Source organism: Hirsutella rhossiliensis (genome assembly GCF_020360975.1).
Source record: "Hirsutella rhossiliensis strain HR02 chromosome Unknown scaffold00005, whole genome shotgun sequence".
NCBI classification, from domain to species: Eukaryota; Fungi; Ascomycota; class Sordariomycetes; order Hypocreales; family Ophiocordycipitaceae; genus Hirsutella; species Hirsutella rhossiliensis.
The window spans coordinates 5708305-5728144 of record NW_025408671.1 but is presented as its reverse complement, the minus strand read 5'-3'; the positions used below and the strand labels follow the sequence as shown (position 1 = coordinate 5728144).

The 19840-nt window shown below is 44.0% G+C and overlaps 3 protein-coding genes across 3 annotated transcripts; 1 reads left to right on the top strand and 2 right to left on the bottom strand.

Moving 5' to 3' along the window:
- Positions 1-867: 867 nt before the first annotated feature.
- Positions 868-1344, bottom strand: HRG_06209 (uncharacterized protein; the record flags this gene model as incomplete). The annotated part of the gene is made up of 3 exons (XM_044864680.1): positions 868-1130; positions 1200-1206; positions 1270-1344. 3 exons carry the CDS (start codon positions 1342-1344, stop codon positions 868-870), a joined length of 345 nt encoding a protein of 114 aa, XP_044721212.1.
- Positions 1345-2005: 661 nt separating this feature from the next.
- Positions 2006-3004, bottom strand: HRG_06208 (uncharacterized protein; the record flags this gene model as incomplete). Its single annotated transcript, XM_044864679.1, has 1 exon — positions 2006-3004. The coding sequence occupies one exon, from the start codon at positions 3002-3004 to the stop codon at positions 2006-2008; it is 999 nt and encodes a 332-aa protein (XP_044721211.1).
- A 5692-nt stretch (positions 3005-8696) lies between these two features.
- HRG_06207 (uncharacterized protein) lies at positions 8697-9467 on the top strand (the record flags this gene model as incomplete). Its single annotated transcript, XM_044864678.1, has 1 exon — positions 8697-9467. One exon carries the CDS (start codon positions 8697-8699, stop codon positions 9465-9467), a length of 771 nt encoding a protein of 256 aa, XP_044721210.1.
- Between the last annotated feature and the right edge of the window lie 10373 nt (positions 9468-19840).

The window sequence follows — 19840 nt, the reverse complement described above, 5'->3', positions numbered from 1 at the left end:
GAGTAGGCCGGAAAGGGTGGCCGCGTCGCTAGTATTCCGGGCCTCTGCAATGAGGGCAAGGGTGCCGGCGACGAGTGGCCCGGCATACGATGTTCCTTTGCCAGTCGCGTAGCCGCCGTCCTTCTAAGCCAAAGTAACCTCCTCGCCAGGGGCAGCAACTGATGGCTTGATGTCGAGATCCCAGGTAGGTCCGAAGGCTAAAGCTCTGGCGAGAAAGCCGTCGTTGCCAATGGTATAGCGACCGGTTCTTCGAACTGTCGCGCGTTTGCCTGCGCAGAGGGCTCGGGCCAAGGCCTCGCCGACGTTCGGCTCCGTGATGGCGCCAAAGTTCAACTTCGCCTGAGTGGGAGCCTGCCGATGCCGCTAGAGAAGCACCCGAGCAGCTCCTCGTCTCCTGGCGTTATCATATCTTGCTAAAAAGGTGCAATTCTTGGTCTCAAAGCCCCATCGTACGAGGGCAACTCGGCCTGTGAGGTCTTCAACGCTTCCATTGCCCGGATTCAGGGAGCATATCGACTGTTGGAATAGAAGCCTGAAGTCGAAAATCTTTCCGTCGCCTAATTCGTCGACATCATCACCATAGTCGGCGTCGATGTCGTGGACTTCGCGCGCCTCCCCGTCCTAGATGTCACGGTTCTCGGTGGTAAAGACGCCTCTTGCATCTGCGGCGCCGTTTATGGAATAAGTGGCCTCGACCTCGACGAGCGAATCTGGAGCGGCCCACGTGTTCACCTCAGTCAGCCCACGCCCTGAAGAAGGGTTCATTGCATTGATGAGGCCGCGATCTCGCTCGTTGCCAAGGCCCACGACGCATGCAACGTCGCTGGCCACGATGCGGGACACGACGACGCCGGCTGGCCGTTGAGCCTAACTGGACCCCTGAAAGCCGTCCGAGGAAACGATGATCTGAGCGCCGCCATTGTGTGCCTTGAGCCAGCCAGCCATCAAGTTGTCCTCTGTCACGTCTGCAGTTATCTCGCCATCTTTTTCCGTCTTGCATGTGGTGACGCGATAGGCGTGAATCGTCGCGTTCGGGGCTGCGCCTTTGAACACATCCTCTGGGTCGTACCCGGCTACAATGCTGGTGCCATGTCCATGGCAATCCATGGGATCGGCTCCATCACCGACGCCTGACAGGTTTTCTCCCAATGCGACTTTGCATGCGCTTCCGAGGCACCCACCAAGAGCCGGATGCTTACAATTGACCTGCCGTCATCCACCTTAGAACACTAAAACTACGACACGGCTCAAGCCCATGGGAACACTCACTCTAGTGTTGATGATAGCAACCTTGATGTCATTCCCGGTCAAATCTTCTCTGTGCAACTCGTTAATGTGTGTCATGAAATGCGTCCGCTGGGAGTTGGGTTCTCTTGATGATCGAGGCCACGACGATACTTTTGTTGCTTGACCTTGGGTCCTTCCTGTTGCTCTGTATTTTCAGGTGCATACTCCATCGACAAGTTGTCAGACTGTAGCGACCAAATTTGTTTCACGCCGTCCAACTGTTCAACTGGCGCTTTCTTCTGTTCGTGCTTTGTCCACCTGGCAGCTGAAACGACACGTCAGGAAGGACCTTTTAGTGGTACGTACGAACATCTCCCCTAAGTCCGAATAGCCTCGACAACGGGTTTCAGGCTCTAGATGTCATTGCATTCAATAATAAACGCCCCGTGTATAAAAGTAGTGGCAGTCTGTTGCCCGATGGCAACGTGGCATTTGTCGCCGTCAAGGTAGAGTTCCTCGCTGCTTGAGCCCACGAGCCGACCGCTAACGCCAGCCATATGAGCGTCGAGATCGAACACTTTAACATGTTCACACTAAAATGGCTCTTCCGATTATTTTTCAAAAAAGGAACAGGACGGGATAGAATGAGACGACGGGGAAAACAAAAGAAGGAAGAGAAGTTTGCAGAAAGTAAAGACGAAACTAAAAGAAGGACCAGGTTCGACAGAGCTCATAAGCTATAGTACCGTTCCCTACTATATTTTATCCTAACTTTTAATTATTCTCTATACGGCTGCTCCTGCCCTCGGATAAAAGGGATTCGATAGGTCATAAATTTCGGGAGTGCCTTTAAGGTAACTTCGCCAACGCCGACCTTCCCATCCTCAAAGAAAAAGCAGCTTAGCAAGGTCGCAAGTATAATAACATCCTGGACCAGGTCGATGCGTTTTTCCAGCATCGTTCGAATTTGTTCCGGCATTCCGTCGAACAGCTCCGTCCAAAAACCCCTTTCCGCAACCTCGAATTCATCCGGCATCCAGAACTCGCCTCCGGTGTATTCGCCGGCAATGGTGTGGATGCGGCCGAAGCCGGCCCCGAAAGGCAGCGGGCTGGATAGTTCCCAGTCGATCAAGGCGGTAACCTCGCATTTCTCGTCGATGAGCACGTTCACCTCGTTAAGATCGTAATGGGCAACCCACAGCGGGAGCTGGGCAAACTCATCAAGCCTCTTGGCGAAGCTCTCCAAAGTCGCTTTGTAGGGGAGGATATCTTCCAACGGCGACGCCAAGATGGCGTCCAGGTGCGGTCGAAGCTTGGTTTCGACAGCTTCACAGCTGTTGTCGGCGAGAAAGCCCTTTGAAAAGACGCGGCCCAATGACTTGTTGACGGCAATACGCCCTTCGGCTCCCTTCCCGGCGACTCCGCGCAGCCATATCATGCCGGGCATGAGGGTTAGGAAGTAAGCCCAGGCCCGCGCGCTCTCTAACTCTTCATTGCCGAGAGCTTCAACATCCGGGACAAATGAGCCTAGCGCCGCCTTGGCGATCTTGAACGCGTTGATGTCAAGCGGTTCGGTACGAAATTGCACAACTACCGCACGGCCATCAGCGAGGGTAACGAACAGGGTCCTGCTGAACATTCCCTGCATAGGAGGCTTGTCGATGCGCTTCGCAGGACTTTTCAGATGCTCGGCGACCAGCTTCTTTGCCCATTTGACCTGCTTCGCGGGGGTGTCGAGCAACTTGGGGAAATCGGTGTCGGCGGCAATCGTCGGCATTATGGAAAAGGTTTCGAGAGGATGTACTGTATTAGAGTGTAGACGAAGGAAAATAGAGGCGGAGACTGTTAAGCAGGCGTGCGTGGAGCCACCGGGTTTACATGTATAAAATTTAGAAGGCGGAAAAAATGTGGCGGTACGTGGGTGCGAACGAACGATCACGTGCTTGATGCTCAGCCAATATTCTTTGGTTTCTACACAACACAGTATGAGTTTTCATAGAATCGCACCGTATTATAGGGTCTTGATTGCAGGGGCCGGATCCGATTGACCGCTAAGTCAGCTCACCCACTTAGGGGCACACCCACTTAAGGGCACGTCTCCACAATACCAACGCGCCGACTAACTCGTACATCACAACCGCGAATTCTCGTATATCTTATACTTAATTATTATTAAAAAAACATTATTCGAATTAGCAATATCTTAGCTTTCTAAATATACTAAAGATTAGGTTTAGAACGCTCTAGCTAATATTAAATTCGGCATAGGTTAGGTATAGGCTAGTTAGAAGTAAGGTATTCTAAGGACGATACTTTAGAAACGCCTTAAAGGTGCCTAACTAAAGAGAGAGGCATACGAATGCTATTAGAGGCTTAGCCGAGAGTAAGAGAAATACCTCCGAGATTAGGTTCTCGCCTAAGCCGCCCTTAGGCTCCCCTTAATATATCTCTAGCTAAGGGAATTCGCCGGCCGTATTATCACGGCTATAGGCGATACCCGCCTACTTAGAAAATACTAGGTAGTAGGCTTTTTAGCCCGAAATCTAGAGGTTAGCACGATTAAAGGTAAAGCTCTCGATTCTACTCGTATTAACGGCGCTTCTATAGCCCGGATTAAGGAGTAGTTTTAGTTACTTAAGCTCCTAGCTTTATAGGCTATTCCCCTAGAATTACGCTTTAATATAGACGAGATAGGTATCCTCGAAGGCCTCGGCTATAACGGCCTCGTGCTAGGGAGCTTAGAGAAAAAGAAGACGCTTAAGAAGCGGCTTAGGTCGCGTTATTAGACTATAATAGTGGAATACGTCCTTACTACTAGCTGGGCCTTAACTCCTCTTATAATCTTTAAAGGTTAGGACCTTTAATACTAATAGTTCCTTAAAGAACTCGACTTTCTAAAGGATTAGGACTTTATAGCCTCTCTAAAGGGCTAGACGAGCGACTCTATAGCGATTTAATAGCTTAAGTAGGTCTTTATCCTATAAATAAGAAGCTAGCTATAAGGTAACGTCCTCTTAATTATAGATAGCTATAGAAGCTATTAGACTAACGATTTTATATACGAATACTTCCTATATAGTATATATCTCCTTTTCCTACCTCTTTACGCCTTATACGTTCTTTAACCTCTCGATATCTCGATTTTTTTACTAATTAAAGCTACCTACGGACGTTAACTCTAAAAAATCGCTTCTCTCGATGATATAATACTAATTAGCAAGGTATTTTTCCTTCGCTGCTATTATTAGGCCTAGTAGGCCGGCCTAACCGAGAAAAATATTAAAGGGGGGTAGCGAGGGATAGGACTTTAGCTAGTTAATATAGCAAAGCTATTAATAAGCCGCTTTATCTTGCCCGCGCCGTTAACGCCGTTACTACTAAAGAAAAAGAAGAATTTAAGCTTAATAGATAATAGCGATGCCCTTAAAATACCGAGACGATCGTAGGAAGTCCGTAGGCTTATTAGGGGGCTCGAAAATCGCGGTTAAGTTAACTATATAATCTATATGCTTTTTAGCAAAGTTAGCCGCAGCCTTAATCGTTAGAATATATAGCTTATAACGGTATAGCTACGTATATAATAGCTTAAGCATTAATTATATCGTCTATAGCCTTAAAAGCAACGAAAAATCGCCTAAGATCTAAATAGCCGGTTTATACGGATTAAATAAGTTATTAAGAGTCTAAGACGAGGAAACAGCTTTAACGCGCCCTTAAGCCGTCTGCCGTCGCAATAGCTAATTAGAAGGCGGATTTTAAAGCTCTATGTGGAAGCTGGCAGCTAGAATAGTAGGAAAACACCATAATTAAGTATCGCGATATAAAAACGCGGCTTTAATTGCTATTAGAATATGCTGTCTTGGTTGTGTGAGACGTGCCCTTAAGTAGGTGTGCCCCTAAGTGGGTGAGCTTTTAATTAAAGATATCGTCTTCCCTTTGGCTGTCGTAAGCCCGCACGTAGGTTGAGGGATTCATAGTACGTAGCTACGAAGCAGATACGAGCCACAGGGGGAAGGATGCGACCAGTATGATATAGCTATTTATATAAGACATAACTGCGGGGACTTTTACTACCGTGGGATTTACTTGCAAATAAATGTACCCTTAGTATTGCGGCGTTCTTATTGGTCTATACCCCCGCGACTGACCTACGGGCGGTCTTATGACAGCCAAAGGGATCCCATTGACTGCGGGAAGGGAATCGGGTTGCAGCAGACAGGGATATCAGGCAATAAGGACACCTTGCTATTAATGGTACGTTTATTTACTACTACAGTCAACCTAGGCTATAACGATACTCTCCGGCATATTATTTTAATCGTTATAGTCAGGACATCGTTATATTTAAAGAAACGCGCTAGAAGTACCTTTATACGTATTCCCCCGCTAAATTAGCTAAAAGATACTTCTTAATAGATTGTTATGATTTTGCCGCATCGCGTGCCGCCTACTAATCCGCTTAAATTGCCCTCTACCGCTAGCATAGAAAGTAAAGGCATTCCTAGTTAACTGAGCTTTATTGTTCCTCGAAGGCTATTAATTGCTCGATAGCCTCTAACGCTTATGCTACTATAATTAGCGTAGGCTTAGGTCGGTCGTTGTTATCGCCGTGATCCTCGTTGGGAGAGATACTAAGCTCTATAAAGGTCTTCGCGATAAATTCGAGAAGCTCGTCTTCTATTTCCTCGAGGCATTCGAATTCTAGGTTTACGAAGGCATTAAATTCGGCTAAATTAATATTAATAAGATTATTAATGCCTATTGCCTATTATATACGCACGCGCTATATAGCTTCGAGGAGAGCTTAACGGGACTCGTCCTAATCCTTTAGGCGCTAGTATAGCCTAAACCGTGTGCTAAAAAGCCGTAATATTATCTAATAGTTAGCGATAGTATTATTTTTTATAGAGGCCTACGCCTTAATAGCTTATAAGACTGCCCTAAATAGCGTTATATTTTATAGCGGATCGCGTTACTAGAATGCGAGATAACTAAAGAACTCGAGCTATAGCTTTTTATAGTAGACTTTAAGGTTATTAATAATCCCTTAGTCTATCGGCTAGAATAGCGCGGTCGAATTCGGCGGCAGGAAGTATATTTATATGTTTTTAAGGTCGGATTCGGTATCGCGAGCGGCATACTCGTAGGCACTAAAGTTATTAAGCAATAATAACACCTTACGACTAGCTATTTAGGTATTAAACTACTTTAGCTACTTAGAGAAGATAGTTAAGGTTATCTAGGCAGTCTTATTAAAGCGATAATAAAGCGGCATTGCTGCGATCTTATAGTTAAGGCGGCTAAAGGCATAAGGGTTAGCTACTATGCTAATTACCTAAAGCTATAGACGATATATGCCTATAGCGTTAGAGCAAGGGAGAAGCGTAATACGGTCTTTCTTAATCTTTATGCCTTTCTGCGAACGTAAGGCTATCGTATAGGTAGGCGTTGCCTTCTAGAAGAGCCTAGTCTCGTCGGCGTTATAGATATCGTTCGAGTTATACGTAGCGTAGAGCTTTTAGGTCTCGGTAAGGGCATCGTTAAAGTCGTATTGCTCTATAGTCTTTAACTCGCCGTGCTATCGGTAGCGCTTAAGACTATGCCTTTTCTTAAAGCCGTTAAGCTAGCCCTCTAAGAAGCTTAGTATAGGCTGCCCACGGAAGTCGGGCATCGTGTTCTATAGCTTCTAGGCTAGCGAGACGATAATGTCGCTATTAATAGGGTGCCCGGCGTTATTAAATCGCTAGAGGAGCTCGTAAAGGGCGGCTTTAAGCAGCGGCTAGTCTGCAGCCCGTCTTTTGAGTGTGTGGGGTATGTGTGAGTTGTTAATGTAGGCGAATTCGGCGCTGAGGGTCTCGGAGATCGTAGATTGAGCAAATTTTCGTCCCTACTAGTGGTTTGCCCACGCAATAATATCCGAATGCCTCTATATCGCGTTTTCTCGCGCCTTTTAACGAATTCCCTTTCTTTAAGCTTAGGAAATGCCTTGCCGACGTATCGATATTACCCTTCTTATTTTTCTAATATATATAATATATATAGAATTAATTATAAAATAAGAGATTAAGGTACGGATTTAGAAAATATTATTATAGGGTAGCTAGCTAAAATATAGTAGGTATATACCTATAACGATACCTATATAAGATAAACGGATTTGTTAGTAAATACGGGGCGATATCGCTAGTATCGGGAGATAAGGAATTTTATAGCTAATTATTGCTCGTGTATATATATCTTATCGCTAAAGCCAGACTATCGCTATAGCACGTGATCGTTATAGCCTAGGTTGACTGTAGTAAAATTACATTGTATCAAAAAGTCCCAGCAAGTCGGGTGTGTATAAATATCTACATCGCCTTTGTCGCATCCCCGCCGCGACTTTGTAGGCGCATTATTGCCGCCGGTTGCGTGTAGGGGCTTGCGTTAACTCCGTGAGCGCGGCTGGCTGACCTTGACAAGCGAGGCAGCTTGCGCTTTTCCTACGATTAATATGATTATGCTGTGAAATAGGCGTAAGTGCGCCCCTAGCTCGAGAGCGTTGTCTCCAGCCGCCGTCTTTGCCGTAAGCTTCACAAATTTCCTCCAGGCAGTCGCCTTCTTTGGGCTGCAGTAGACGGCATCTTTGGGCTGCGGCAGACGCCTTCTTCAAGCTGCAGTAGACGACATCTGCGGGCTGCAGTAGACAGGGGGTGGCTTACGTGAATGTCTAACAACCCTGTTTAAAAAATGCCCAATTTATGTCTCTACACCTCCTTCGGCATTATGAATGTAAGCGCGAATACCTACGGGCCATAGAAATCTTAACGGTCTCTATCATACTAAACCCCAACCGAGCTATTATCTATGGTGCTGGAGGAGGGTGTTCTTTCTTGCATACTACATTACTTGTTGGTTCTCTCTTACAACCGATGCTGCATGTTGGCTTCTATCCTGCATACGATAATATATGCCAGTCCTCTCATGCACACTACGCAGTCTACATGTTGGTTTCTCTCTTGCATACGATACTACATGTTAGTTCTCTGTTGCACGCGATACTACACTACCTTCGTATATCACTAAATAAGAAAGTGTCTCACTTAGTCCAGAGTTCTTGGTCATCGGTGAAATTTCAGAGGCAGGGGAGTAGAAAGGTCAGGGATGGCGCCCTCGTGTTCACGCTCCAGGTTCCCTTTTCTTCAGAGCTCGCTGAAACCTCTCGCACAGCATCATACCCAGCTGCTATTTGTTACCCGCTCTGCCCGAGCTCCATACGATCAATTTCTTGCTCAAGGGTTGCGTAGGGCTGTCACGTCTGTCTTCATTGAGTCCTCAAAGCCCTATCCCACTATTAGCACCTAAGCCGCCTGTATTGCCCCGACTCACTGTCCACCATGTCTCTTCCTTTTAACCCTCTCAACAATGGACGCCTCCACGAAGGTCCCCTACCTTCGGCTGAATACAACAAGCTTCCTCACATCGACAACATGGCGAACGCCGCGGCTAACAATCCCAAGGCACATGCTATTCTCCTCGGCATTATTGCCGCTCATGGACTTGTCGACAAGTTCTCTATCCACCTTGTCCACAAGCACTTTGATCTCCCTGAAGGGCGAGTCATGGTCTATGAAACGGTACAAGGGAAAAGCCACGGGGATTTTATTCTCTGCAGCCCTCGGATTCCACAGAAGACTCCCAACATGCGTGGTCTCTACTTCAAGACAGCCCTCGATGGGACCATGTTTGCCTACGAGTTCACCACCGATCCAGGCATGGACTTGTCCGCCCACGTGGACTTCGTCGCTAGGTTTGCGGCTGCTGTCCTACAGCTCGGAGTCCAGGATATATTTGCGCTGACGGCTCTCTCTGTCTGCCCAACGGACAAGATCTTTACTGAGTTTGAGCTGGGTCAAGTCGGTTCGACTGTGTTGGTTGCCGACAACAGTTGGCTGCCTTCTCAGGATGTCGAGACGGCTACGACTACGGACTGGCTCGCGACCGCGAATTACGTACAATACGCTGGTGGCTCGGTCCCCGGCATCATCCAACTCAAGTGCATGAAAACTCGAACCCACAAGCACTACAATGTCTCCTGTAGCACGACTAGGGCTGGAACCCACATGGGCCACGCTCCTGATCCTTTTGCTGGCCAGCCGTCCCAGGGTACTGTCCTCAACATCAACGGCAAGGTTCTCCAGGAAGGAACAGAAGGATACGCCATTGTTTCACAGGCGCTGCAGATGATTGATGTTGCCTAGTTTGTTCATGTGGGCAAGGCTGTCTTCAAGATATTCAATCACTCAAGCAGGGGCTTCAGAGCATAGTGGAAGGTAAAGAGATCTCAGAAAGGTAAATTCAGTGATGCATGTCTTGGTCTATCAGTCTGTTTATCGGGACGAGTGAGGGGCTTTATATAGGTACAGATATCACAAATAACTAGCCAAAAGAGGGTATTTGAGATGTTCTAGTACACGAGTCACGCCTGCCGCACGCCCTTCTGCTAGGAGTGGCAGGTTCGTCCGGAAGACCCCTTTTCCATCGCTTGGACCGTCTGTGGGCATGACCCTGACCTCTTGGCCCCGCTCGCCTTAACACAGTGAGAGTGTCACGACCTAACGAGGGTCTCAAAGACCCAACAAGGGTCCCAGTGGGCCACAGACCAATGTGTAGCTATTAAAGGTTGGGCTCACGCCCACACGCACTAAGAAGCGCGCACCTCATCCCTATAAGCGGAGACGATGCCATCGCCGCATCCGGAGGCACCGAATGCGGTAGTTAACCTAGGGGATGCTAAGGAATTTACTTAATAGATCCGGATAACCGTAAGCTGCCGGATTAGTAGGGAAACCTATCCCCCCCCGCACTTTATATATATATATATAGCTATACCTATAGACTCCCTCTTTTAGGTAGGATAGCGTAATCTATACCCTCTTTCTTTAATATAAAAACCTAATAACTAGTAATAAAGAGTACTTCGAGAGTAAGTAATAACTTTATTAAGAGTAATATAAATATATACTAGACTTAAAAATACCTATAAGTATTTACTTATAGGCTACTTATACTTACTTATAGGCTATTTTTCTTATAAAGAGAGATATAAGAAGTATATATAAAAATATATAAAGGTAAAATTAAAAGTAAGAGGTTAGATAGGTAGGGCAAAGTTATTTAATTCTTATAAAGGTAGGAATTATAATAAGGAAGTAAATTTCTTTTTTATATTATTACTTATATATAGCCTCTAAGGCTATAGCGGGGATAGTAGGGGCCTAGGCCCTTATTAGTAGTCCTAGCTAGCTATAGAGCTTAGGGGCTTATAACTAATTAAGGAAAGGGTAGCTATAAAGGTAATAATAAAAGAAAGGTTAGTTTAGTTCCTCCTATATAGTGTTTTTCCTCCCTAAGGGCCCTAGGGCCCCTAGGTTACTCCTTTTTAAGCTACTTAGCTATCCCTATCTTTATTTTAGCTAAGAAGGTTAAAAGGGCTTCCCTTTCTTCCTTAGAGCTATAAAGAATAGGTAGGCTAAGGGCCCCCTTTATTCTCTTAGAGGTTTAGTAAAGGACCTCTCTTTCCCTCCTATAGTTCGGGCACCTTAGGATAAGGTACTTAGCTATATACCTTCCTTAGCTATAGCGGTAGTCGTCTCGGTCTACCTTATTAGTCCTTTTTAAGAAGGAAAATAAGAAGCTAGCCTTAAAGAGGAGCTAGTAAAAGGCTAAGAGGGTCGGCCTAGGCCTCCTTATAAGGTCCTTTTCTAGGCTAAGGGCTAGGCGGGGGGGGGGGGTCTTTTAAATAAATATATAGTGCTTGCCTAGGCCCTTAGCCCTAGGGCCTTTAGCCGCCTTAGTAGCTTAGAGGCCCTTTTAATAGTTCTTAGTAGCTTACTAGACCTTTCTTTATAAGTAGCTAATAAAGACTAAAAGGGTCCCTTAGATAAAGGCCTTTAAGCCTCTTTTAGCTACCTAGTTAGCTAGCTCGTTACTAAAGATCCTTAGGTAGCTAGGGTACTAGTATAGCTATATATTATAAAAGGCTTCTAAGCTAAATAAGAGCTTTTTAATATATATAGCTAGGTCTAAGAAACCTATAACCTTCCTTATAGCGGCTTAGCCATCTATTAAGATATAGGCCTTTATAAGGGGGTTAAGGGGGCTAAGCCTTAAGGGCCGAGGCTTCTTAGCTAGGTCCTCTAAGACCCTTAGTATCGCGAATAGCTCTATATTAGCTACTTTAATTAAGGGCCCTAGGTTTTTATAGTACGCTTTAATAAGCTTATTTTCTAGGCCTATTTTATAAAAAGAGTAAGCGTTAGTCTCTATAAGGGACCCCTTAAGGCACCCCTTAAAGCTATTAGTATAGAAAGCTAAGGGCTATAACCTAAAGTCTTTTAAGCTAGCTAAGCTAGCTAAGAAGTATTAGTACTACTTCTTAGCTAAAGTCTTAGGGCCTTTATTATTATAATAAAGGCCTTAAGCTCTAGGCTTATAAGGGCTCCTAGCTAGCTTTCCTTCTTTCTAAGTTATAATTAAGTCTTATAATAGCTACTAAGCCTTTAAGGAAGTAAAAGAGCTATATATAAGGCTTAATATAGCTTAAGGCCCTTATATTAAAGCTTAAGTTAGCGAGGTTATCCTATATAACTAGGTTATAAGCTTACCTTATAAGGTAACTAAGTAAGAAGTATAAGGTCTAGAGGGCGTAAGAGAGGTATACTCTTTTAAATTATACTTTTAGTAGCGGTAGGGCCGCGTTAGCTTTTAAAGCCTTAATAAGGGATCCTTTAAAAGCTATTAAGACCTTTAAAAGAGCTTAGTTTTAAAGCCTTTAAAAAGGCTTTATAAGGCTCTTAGGGGTCTTAGGCCCTTTATACTAAAGCTAGGCCTTATAGTTTACTATAAAGGTTATATAGGCTTAGTAAAGCTATTTAAAGGATCTAAATAAAAGGCCTCTTTATATAGAGGTTAAGTAGGATAGTTCTTTAAAGGTAGCTTATATAAAGGCTACTTTCTTCTTAATATATTATTTAAATAAGAGCTTAGAATTAAAAAAGACCCTTAGCTACTATACTAAAGGTTTTACTTTAATAAATAGGCCTCCTACTATTATACCCTTTAAAATAAGCTGCTTTTACCTATTAAAGTAAATAAGTTTTATTTTTAAGGGGTTAAAGTAGACCCTTTAGTCCTTAGCTTATTTAAATAAGTTAGTAGCTATCGCTTCTAGCTATTAAACGTTCTTCTTAGCTAAGGTCGACGTTATAGAAATACTAAAGTTATCTATATAAGATAGCTAGTACCCCTTAGCCGCTAGTATCCCCCTTATATATAAAAGGAATAAAATAGGGCTAATAAGGGACCCTTAAAGCTGTCGCGAAGCGTAGCCTAATTTCGTAGTTCTCGGAGATATCCCTTAGCACGAGGGACTAAGGAAGCTAAAAAACAGGTTTTAAAGAAGGAGCTAAAAGGAGGTATAGAGAAGAGGGTAGGGGTAAGAGGGGAAGTAGAAGTAGCGATAGCTTCCTATAAAGGTAGCGAAAGATAAGACGGATATACTAGCAACGGCTAAAAAAGAAGGGAAAAACTAGTAAAAAGCTTAGTAGTTAAAAGGATATTAGTAGCTTCTTTAAGTAGGATCTTCTTTATTAATTAAGATACTAGATAGGTATAAAGAGGGGCGTTAGATAGAGGAAAGAAGGATAATTAAGGCAATATAATAATTAATTCCCTACTATAATTACTACCCCTATAAGATTTAATTATCTCTGCCCTACCTATCTAACCCCTTACTTTTACTTTTACCTTTATATATTTTTTATATACTTCTTATATCTCTCTTTGCGAGAGTTATAAGCCTAGGAGGAATAGAATTCCTATACCTTCTAGCTACTATAAAAGGCACCTTTCTTATATCCCTTATAGCTTCCTTTTACCCCTCTTACTAGAAAAGCCGATTTTTAACTAACTTTTCTACCCCCTCTCCCGCAATAATATTAAAAAACGATTCCTCTACCGCCCCTATAGTCTATAGGACGATTCTTATAGAGCCCTAAGATTAAGATAAGTAGGTAAAGGAGCTACGGGCTCGTATAAATAGAACTATCTATAATTTAGTCTTCTTTAATAAGTAAGACCCTCTCGAGCCCCCTCTTTATCCTAGGGCAATAGACTTTATAGAAGGAGCTACCCTCTTCTCCGAGCTAACCTCTATATAGCAGAGAGCTTTTTCTACTACCTTAGGCAACTACGAGAGTCACCGAAAGGAGTACCTCTACGAGACGAAGCTGCTAACTACTATATATACGGCGATAATAGAATCCGTTAGTGCCGTAAAGCTAATCTCTCTTTAAGAGGAAGAGACCCCTAGGTAGTAGCTTTTAAAGCTCGAGACCTTAATAGCTCCCTCGAGGGGCTATATAACTAACCGTATTAGGAAGACCTATACGGTATACCTAGGAGCTTTTTCTGCTAGGAACCTACTAGCTTTATTATAGCTAGCTAAGTAGGAAGAAATCCTTAAGGAAGCTAACTAATACTTCCTTATAAAAGCTCTTTCTAGCTAGTAGCTACGGGATATATCTCTGCTAATAAAGCCTATTAGTAATAGTTACTCGACTATCTTTTAAGAAGCTAGCTAGGAACTAAACGAAGAGGCTGCTAGAGTATAATAGTAAGTAGTCTTATTCCTTCGTAGCTAGCACTCGACCTAGACGGCTCGACCTACTGCCCCTATAGCTGCTATAGCCCCTATTACTGCGGCTCCCGCTACTACTGCTACTGCTATTGCTTCTTTAGCTCTACCTCCCTCGAGAGCATTAACACCGTCTTTAACGGCTGCCCTGGTCCCGGCCCTAGCTTCGTAACTTACTCCGGGCCCGGCCCCGGCCCCGTTAGTTAGACCGGCCCGACTATTCCCCTAATAGACCTTTTAGTCCGTTAGTCGAAAAATTAGGGAACTAGTCGAAATCGAACCTCGTTAATATTAGTAATAAGGTATAAAGAGGGGGGGTTTTTAAGTAGACCTACTAGAAAGGGACGAGGATTCCTCGAAGAAATAACGTACGAGGAGGAATCGACCTACCTACTAAGTATATAAAAAGCCCTATCGGCTAGAAGACTACTAGTAGGTCTTTAAGGAAAACCGACTTAAAGGAGTTAACCCTTTAAAGAGGCTATAAGAAATAGTATAATAGTCTCTTAAGGAGGACCCCTTATTATAGAAGAAGATAGACGAGATTTAGGTTGCTAAGAAATAGTAACTAATAACGCCGCTACTTTTATTCGAGCCGTAAATTTAAGGAAAAATCGTTAGTATAGTAAATCCGGCCTTCGTCTTCCCTATAGATTAATAAGGCTAAGACTAACCGTTAGAGCCCTCTAATTATCCCCTACGAAAATCAGCTATCCTTAACTCCGGTGCTTCCCTCGATATCTATAATATACTCTTATAATTCTAGTCCTTTAAGAAGGCATAGAGGGAATACCTTATTACTCTCGCGTAGAGAGATGCGAGAAGTGTATATAAAATGCACGAAGGTAAAAGTAGAAGTAAGGGGTCGGACAGGCAGGGCAGAGATGTTTAAATCTTACGGGGGCAATAATTGTAGTAGGGGAGTGATTGTTGTATTGCCTTAATTGTCCTTTTTTCCTCTATCTAACGCCCCTCTTTATACCCGTCTAGCATCTTAATTGACAAAGAAGATCCTGCTTAAAGAAGCTACTAATGTCCTTTCGACTACCGAGCTTTTTGCCGGTTTTTCCCCTCCTTTCCAGCCGTTGCCGGCCTATCCGTCTTATCTCTCGCTACCTCTATAGGAAGCCATCGCCACTTCTGCTTCCCCTTATGCCCCTACCCTCCTTTCTGCACCTCTTTTTAGCTCCTTCTTCCTTCTTCTATACCGGGTGTTTTTAGCTTCCTTGGTCCCTCGTGCTAAGGGATATCTCCGAGAACTGCGAAATTAGGCCACGCTTCGCGACACACCCCCTTAGCTATAGCCTGCCCCTTAAGGGCATAGCTAATACGGCTTCGGGCTAGTAAGCGTATAGAGGAGGTTCTTAGTTCTATACTTCTCCCTTTACTCGAGGAAAGCAGGGGCCCTTTCGGGTCCCTAGGCTCTTTTAGACCTACTTAAGGAAAAAGGGGCCTAAAGAGGGGAAAGTCCTATAAGAAAGGGTGAAAACCCCGATTAAAATAGGGGGCCCTCTAAAGGGAAAAGCCTCTTCCTTTTCTTCGGCTGCAGACGTTATCTTCTCGTACGTGCTATTAGCTCCTCTCGTAGACTCTTAAGGCGGGCTTCTAAGGATAGCTTCTCTCGAACGTCTTCTAGCCTAATTTGCTATAAAAAGGTAGCTAGCTTCTGCTTCGGCATAGGCTTCGTAAGACCGTCGGCTTTTATTAATGCCGTTAGAACCTAACGGACGGAAATAAGTCCCCTTTAGACCTCTTAGCGTAACCAATGCTAGTAGATATCGATATACCGTAGCTAGGTCGATAGCTTACTATTTTCCTTTATAAGAATCCGTATAGTCTACGTGTTATCGCATTCTATAGCTAACGGGGTTAGGATTTATAGTCGTAGAGATATTAGCAGCCGGCTAAGGAAAATCGCTTCTTTTAACGCTTCTAAAAGAGCTAGTAGCTCTACCTCCGTACTTAAAGTCGTAACGGTAGCCTGCTTCGAAGCTCTCTAAGCAATGGTTCCTCTAAAAAGGGATATAATATACCCTTATAAGCTCTTTCTATCTAAGGAATTATCCGTAAAGGACGAATCGCTCGAATAAAGGAAGATTTCGGCAGCTATTTTCCTTCCCTGCCCTCCTAGGCGTAGACCGTATAATCTCGTTAAATAGAGATAAAGGATAGCTCTATCTACTGCTTCTTAATGCCTAGGGCTAGGATTCTAGTTATGCCTAGCTAGCTAGGAGACTATAAAAGAGATATCCGGTCTAGTAGAAATAGCTAAAAAAAGCAGGGAGCCTACCTTCTATTGATATTAGTGTTTCTCTTGCTCCCTAGCTTAAAAGGACGGATTAGGTAAAAGCTCTTCGTCTAATATAAGCGTAGAGGGAAGCTTTTTCTCGAGGGAATTAGGGAGGAATTTATAAGCGACCTTATCGATATAGGCATCCTAGGTAAGCTAGATAGTCCGTTAGGACCTATTCTAAAGGATTCGTATCCCTAGGAACCACTTTAGCTCTCCTAGCCGGGTTATCTTATACCTTTATTATAGGCTACGTATAGCCTCCCTTATAGTAGCTTCTTCCTCTTTCGGGTATACCTAGATAATATTATCGACGTAGAAGAAGACCGTGATTTTACCCTTCTATATTATATATAGTTCCTAAGGGACTTTCGTAAAGCCTAGGGCTTCGAGGGAACCTATTAAATGCTATTACTAAAGAAGGGGTAATCTTCGTAGTCCGTATAGAGCTTTCCTAAGCCATAGAACCTTTCCTAGCTATTAGAAGCCTAGTAGAAGGCGTATATAGATAACTTCTTCTTCCTCGAGTAGGTAGTTAATAAAGGCGTTAACTATATCTATCTAATCGAGCTCGAGGTCGAATTCTGCTGCTATAGCTATAAGGGTCCGAAAAGACATCCCTGCTAAGGTAGTTGCCCTAGTAGGTAAATCCCCTTTTTCCTACTAGTTCCCGCAGACAACTAGCCGGGCTTTGCACTTTTAAAGGAAGCCGTGTTTATTAGTCTTATAGATAAAGACCTACTTATAGCTAAGGACCTATTTTCCTCTTGCCTTTTCCTTAAGGACCTCTTCGAAAGACCCTATCTCTTCGTATAAGGCTAGGTGGTCTTTCTAGGCCTAGAAAAACTAGTCTCTAAAGGGGTGTTTTTCTAGCTGCTTCTAGTTTACTAGTAGGTCTAGGAGGTCTCTTTTATATACCTTCCTTGCTAATAGCTATGGCTTAAAGAGCCGGCCTGCTATAAACGCTCCGTAGGAACCGTCTTCTATTAGCGTTAGGTAGAAGTCGAAAAAACGATCGAAATAGGGGAGAGGTTGGTCTTCTTTTATATCGGGCCCTATACCTTCCTTTACTTCTCGAAGCAGGGATAAAAAGGCAGCCGGATAATCCTTCGAGAGAGGTGCCTTTCCTACCCCCTTAGGGGCCGAGACGGGAAGACTAACTAAAAAAGCTGCTTCTAGATCTTCTTCTTATTCCGTAAGAGGAGGCGTAGGGAGGTAGGCGTATTCTAGCTCTACCGCTTTCCTATAGTCTCCTTCTTCGTCTAGATTATCTAATCTAGCAGCTTTCTCTTCTTCTTCTTCGAAGTTAGCGTTATCCTCGACTACTTCGACGTCGGTTTCTTCTTCTATTTCCTCGTCTAGGGCCTCTTCTTAAGACTATTAGGAAGGGGGAATTTAGATCTTCTAAATTAGCTAACGTTAAGAAAGTAAGAGGGGCTATTGATCCCTCTTTCCGTCGAAGAAGCTAGATTCGTCGAAAATTATATCCCTAGTCGAAATAACCTTCCGTAGAAGAGGAATCTAAATCTAGAAGATATTTATAGAATTATACCTAATAAGGTAACTAATAAAGGCTCTAGGATTAAGCTTTCTTTTCTTCTTCCTTTTTAGCTATATATCGGCAGTTATAGCGTATACCTTATAGCCGTAGGCACGAAGGTAGGCTAGCGAGGCCCTCTTCTTCGTAAAGAGATCGAGGGGGGATTTCTAGTCTATTCCTTAGGTCTTAAAAAGGGTCTCTAGGTCCCTATAGTCCCTTAGTCCCCTAGGGTCCCTTAGTCCCCTAGGGTCCCTTAGGGTCCGGTTCCAAAGGTAATAGGCGGTCTTAACGACTTCCCTCTAAAGGTCGTATAGAAGCTTTATAGTAAGTCTTATCGTATAGGCCCTTTCTATTATAGCACCCCCTAATCTTTCTGCCCCTCCGTTCTAGGCCTAGGTATTCGGTGCTAACGGAAGGGGTAAAATGCCCCTTTTTCGAAGCTAATTTAAGATATCCTTCGTAAATAGCTCTCCGTTAGACTATATCTTCTTTACCTCGTAGCTAAAGTAGGATTTTATCTAGTTAACGAAGTCCTAGAGGGCAGACTAGTTATACTTGCTTAGGTAGGTCCGTAAGAAATAGGGGAAAACTATCCCTAAAAAAGCGTCTATAAAAAACATTACCCTAACGAAGCTTTCCTAATCCCTAGAGACGTCGGTCTAGTTAACCTAAATTTCCTTATACGGCTAGTCCGGCCGTATTAGGGTCCGTCTAGAAATTCGTCTCCTAGTCTTTCCTTGGCCGTAGTATTCGCATTTAACGGTCTTTAGGCCCCTTATTCGTATACCTTATTATTGACCTAGCTTATATAAAGCTAGGGGGCCCGGGTAACTAAGTCGTGCGTGCCAAAGAATGCCGTCTCCTTAGGCTGCCGGAAGAGGGTCCTTTATAGTAGACCTATTCCTCCTAGTAGGGAAAGCTAACTTCTCGAGAGATTCCTTCCTAAGGATAGGTCGGAATTCGAGAATAAATTAACTGAATTTCTCCTCGATAAGCCTAATAGTCTAATTCTTCTAGACTAGCCTCGTAGGCTTAGACGTCGTATCCTAGAAGATTCTTTCCTCTTAAAGAAGGCGGAAGGAAATTAAGCTCGTTAAAAATCGAGGGTAAAAAGCTACCCTTTTTCTTCGAAGAATTCGTATAGATCCGTTAGGTAATTTCATCGTAAAATTTACCCTTCTATATCCCTCTATCTATACGGTTGATTCCCCGGCAATAAGATATTCCTTTCGTGCCTTCTTAAAGGACTGGAATCGTAAGAGTATATTATAGATATCGAGGGAAGTACTAGAGTTAAGGATAGCTGATTTTCGTAGGGGATAGTCGGAGGGTCCTAACGGTTAGTCTTAGCCTTATTAATCTATAGGGAAGACGAAGGCCGGATTTACTATACTAACTATTTTTCCTTAAATTTACGGTAGCGGCGTTAGTTACTATTTCTTAGCAACCTAAATCTCGTCTATCTTCTTCTATAACGAGGGGTCCTCCTTAAGAGACTATTATACTATTTCTCGTAGCCTCTTTAAAGGGTTAATTCCTTTAGGTCGGTTTTCCTCGAAGACCTACTAGTAGTCCTCTAGCCGATAGGGCTTTTTGCACGCTTAGTAGGTAGGTCGATTCCTCCTCGTACGTTGTTTCTTCGAGGAATCCTCGTCCCGGTCCGGAAGGTCTGCTTAAAAACCCCCCCTTTTTACCCCTTATTGCTAATTTTAACGAAGAGGTTCGATTTCGACTAGTTCCCTGATTTTTCGACTAACGGACTAAAAGGTCTATTAGGGGACTAGTCGGGCCGGTCTAATAGACGGGACCGGGCCCGGTGTAAAAGGCGAAGCCGGGGCCGGGACTAGGGCAGCTGTTAAAGACGGGGTTAAGGCTCTCGAGGGAGGAGGAGCCGAAGGAGCAACAGCCGCAGTAGCAGCAGCAGGGGCCGCAGCAACAGGGGCTGCAGCAGCTGCAGGTCGTGCTATCTATATCGAGTGCTAGCTACGAAGGAATAAGACTGCTTACTATTATACTCTAGCAGCCTCTTCGTCTAGTTCCTAGCTAGCCTCTTAAAAGATAGTCGAGTAACCGTTATTAATAGGCTTTATTAGTAGAGATATATCCC